General features: G+C 40.7%; 1 protein-coding gene across 1 annotated transcript in view; it reads left to right on the top strand.

Moving 5' to 3' along the window:
- The window catches only part of LOC139910268 (zinc finger protein AEBP2-like), a 25,319-nt gene extending 22,723 nt beyond the window's left edge, over positions 1-2,596 (top strand). Inside the window, exon 9 of the mRNA XM_071897521.2 lies at positions 1,536-2,596. Coding sequence (XP_071753622.1) covers positions 1,536-1,542 — 7 coding nt within the window. The 3' untranslated portion in view covers positions 1,543-2,596. The remainder of the gene's footprint in view (positions 1-1,535) is intronic.
- Positions 2,597-3,191: the final 595 nt, after the last annotated feature.

Genomic DNA, 3,191 nt, shown 5'->3' with positions numbered 1-3,191 from the left:
TCCAGAGGTCCAGTAATTTTCTATGACAGACAAATTGGCTGATGCTGATTGCGGTTGCTCCGTTTCTATGTTTGTTTTCAAGGAAAAGTTGCCTACAGCCTTTGAACAACATTGCCCATCAGCAGCCAATCATGTACTAGTTTTGCTACAGTATAGGCCCCACCTATATCTGCAACACCATAGAGCAGGCTAGTCATGTGGTACCGTGGTTCAATAAGTGATTTTCCCCATATTATCTACCCATCCAATTTAATTCTATTGTTCTGTTCTATTAGTCAATCTGTATCAAGTAGGCTTACACGGCACATACAGTAACACGCCGATGTGGTTGCTAATGGTTGAAATGCATAGAAACTGCAGTCCTATTGTAGCTCACAGCCTACAATTAATTTAAATTATTTTAATTCAGCAAGTGCAACGGGTGTACAAAAATGCTGACTTTCAATTTGATGCTGACATGACAGTTACACAGTACAGGACACTAGGTACTGGACCAAATGTAACAGGGTCACACATACTGTATAGTGCAGACAAGACATACTATATAACAACAGAATAAACATAAACTATAAGTATACAATGGAGAAATATTAATACCAGGGAGAAAATTTGAATTTGGCATGCTCATATTGAACCGTTTAATTAAAACAATATATATATACAGTATATTTGTCTGCCTTCCAGTCAAAGTCCTGGATGTGTGTCTCAGGAAGCTGAATCTGAATTAAGAAAACTTAATTTGAACTCGGAAACTGTGCCAATATGGCAGCACTGACATAGGTGGTACAAAGTACAAAGTACAACTAGGAGAAGAGCAAAAGAAGCATAAATGACAGATGTATAAAGTCGATTAGTTTGATAGATACTCTCAATAGCTTTTATCAGTGTCCATGTGCAGATTAGCAGAGTTGAGTCAGTGTGTCAGTCCAGAGTGGTGAATGTGTGCGTGTGTGCGTGCGCATGTCTGTCCACTGTCCAGCCAAAACAATCTTTTGTCTTATAATAACTGTAGCCGGTTAACTCAGCGGGGTAGTCTCGCATGTTAATTGTACCAGACACATTCAAGTTTCAATAGTCTTTCTGCTGCAACATAGATCTAACAGAGTTGATGCTTTGATGATATGGTAAAGATCAGAGCCTCGGGAGTGTAACCCCCTAGTGCTGGCTCCCCTGTGGTGACACATCATAGTAGCTGATTGCTCTATTGCCCACAGTTTGATGGTTCCCATGTAGCGTGAAGCCAGTTAATTGGGAAAGAGGCCATTTTGAAGCCACGACCCTTGGCATTCCCTGGTTCCACTCAAATATGAGGTCATATTTGGTCGTTGTTCATTATTCCATTAATTGACCTGAGTAGCTCAGTGCAGTAAAAGGCACTAGAATACATAGTGTAATGCGTCTGCAAGCAAGTCAGCTCAGTGTCTGTGCATTCAGGATAAAACCCATCCCTCATACTGTAATCTCTCTCATGTCACACTGAGACCGACTCTCTCTCTCTCCCTCTCTCTCTCTTTCTCTCCTGTCTTTGTACTCAGCCTGTAAGGACTCGGCTGTGGACTTGGTACTTAAAGGGAAATCCTTGTTCATAGGAGGTTTATCTATATGGGATGGGACGCTCTTCATCTGTCTCTGCTGAAAGGGAGGAGTGAAGTGGAGAAAAAAGGAAGAGAGACTTGGCAATGCCGCAGTTCTCCACTTTCCCCTTCTCCATCTTGTATATTTGAAACCGCTTTTGTAACCAAGTGTGGTATGGAATTGGATTAACCATTTTAAAAGGTTCTGTTCTTAACAAACCTAAATGAATGTTTTATAACAAGCGCCAAACTGAAAATAGTCTTAATACTCAATGTTGTAAAAAAAAACTAAAAATGTTTTGTGTGATGTTGTCAAAAAATACAGCATATTTTATAAATGTTTTGTGTAAATATTTATGCAGATTTGTAACTTATTTTTATACCATAAAATCCTAGTGTACTGTGGATTTGTGTGAGGTTTTTGACAAAAACCGTATTTACTGTGATAATCTATGTGGACTGTCACTTTTAGGGTAATTGGACATTTCTAGTTGTCGTAATGGTGTTTTAAATGAATGAAGTCTTATCAAGTTGTCCTATTTATACTTACTGTATTCAATGCTGTTGACAATGTCGATGATGATGATGATGGTGATGATGATGGTGATGATGATGAAGTCTGAGGTGTGCCAGTCATCTCAGACACGTACATGATGCATATTGTTACAGGAGCAATAACTTGATAATTAAGTGCGCTCCCACATAGCTTGTCATCTGCACATCTGGAAGTAGTACAGCCGAGCATGACTCTGACATTTCAACACACACTTTGACCTTTGACCTCTGACTAAAGCAGTGTTAACCACACCCACTTATCCCCCCCCCCCCCCCCCCCCCCCCACCGCCGAATACGCTACTTAACATGAACTGTGTATTATCATTGTTGTCATGATAGATTTACAGTACCGCTGTTTAAGCCCTCAAGAATTTATGTTGTTAAAATATTTGTGTTTTCTACTGTATGTTGTCACTGTTGGAAGTGGAATACTGTCTTTGTAATAAAACGGAGGAAATGACAGATATTTTGAAGCATGCAGGATGTTCGACACGGATAAAGACGCGAGGTGTTTGCACCTCGCTTGGAATGATATACAGAGGAAATGCTTCCATTCTGGTATGAATATGAGTTGCTTATGACTGCGTTGGAGGGTTGGCTGGGTTATTTGGCGTCCATTAACAGAACAGCTTTGGGAGCGTGCTGTGGAGGAGCTAATGACTGGGCCAGCAGGGCAGAATCCCCGCCGTCCTCAGCTGTTAGCGAACACGCCTGCAGAGAAAACTGGGTTCAGGGAGAGGTCTGCTACGATGCTGCTCTCTTGCTCTTCACTATCTCATGCACACACACACACACACACACACACACATACACAGAAGTCATGGGGATTTAAGACTGTTGTCCAGTGTTTGATATAATGAGGCCTTCAGGTGTCGCTCCATTTTGGGTTAAAACGTATTATTTACAGACTTCTCCTTTTCAGAAAGAGTAAGTGCCCTCCCATTTCCCAGGATTCACAAGCAGTAGAAGGAAGAAACAATGTGTTTTTGACAGCTCATGTTAAAAGTTTAATTTTATCTAGCCCAGGTGTGTTGAATCTAACTTAACTGGTTTATTTTCTT

The sequence above is a fragment of the Centroberyx gerrardi genome, chromosome 4 (genome assembly GCF_048128805.1).
Source record: "Centroberyx gerrardi isolate f3 chromosome 4, fCenGer3.hap1.cur.20231027, whole genome shotgun sequence".
NCBI lineage: Eukaryota > Metazoa > Chordata > Actinopteri > Beryciformes > Berycidae > Centroberyx > Centroberyx gerrardi.
Note: the sequence above shows the minus strand (reverse complement) of the source record. Positions and strands in the feature narration are given on the sequence as shown.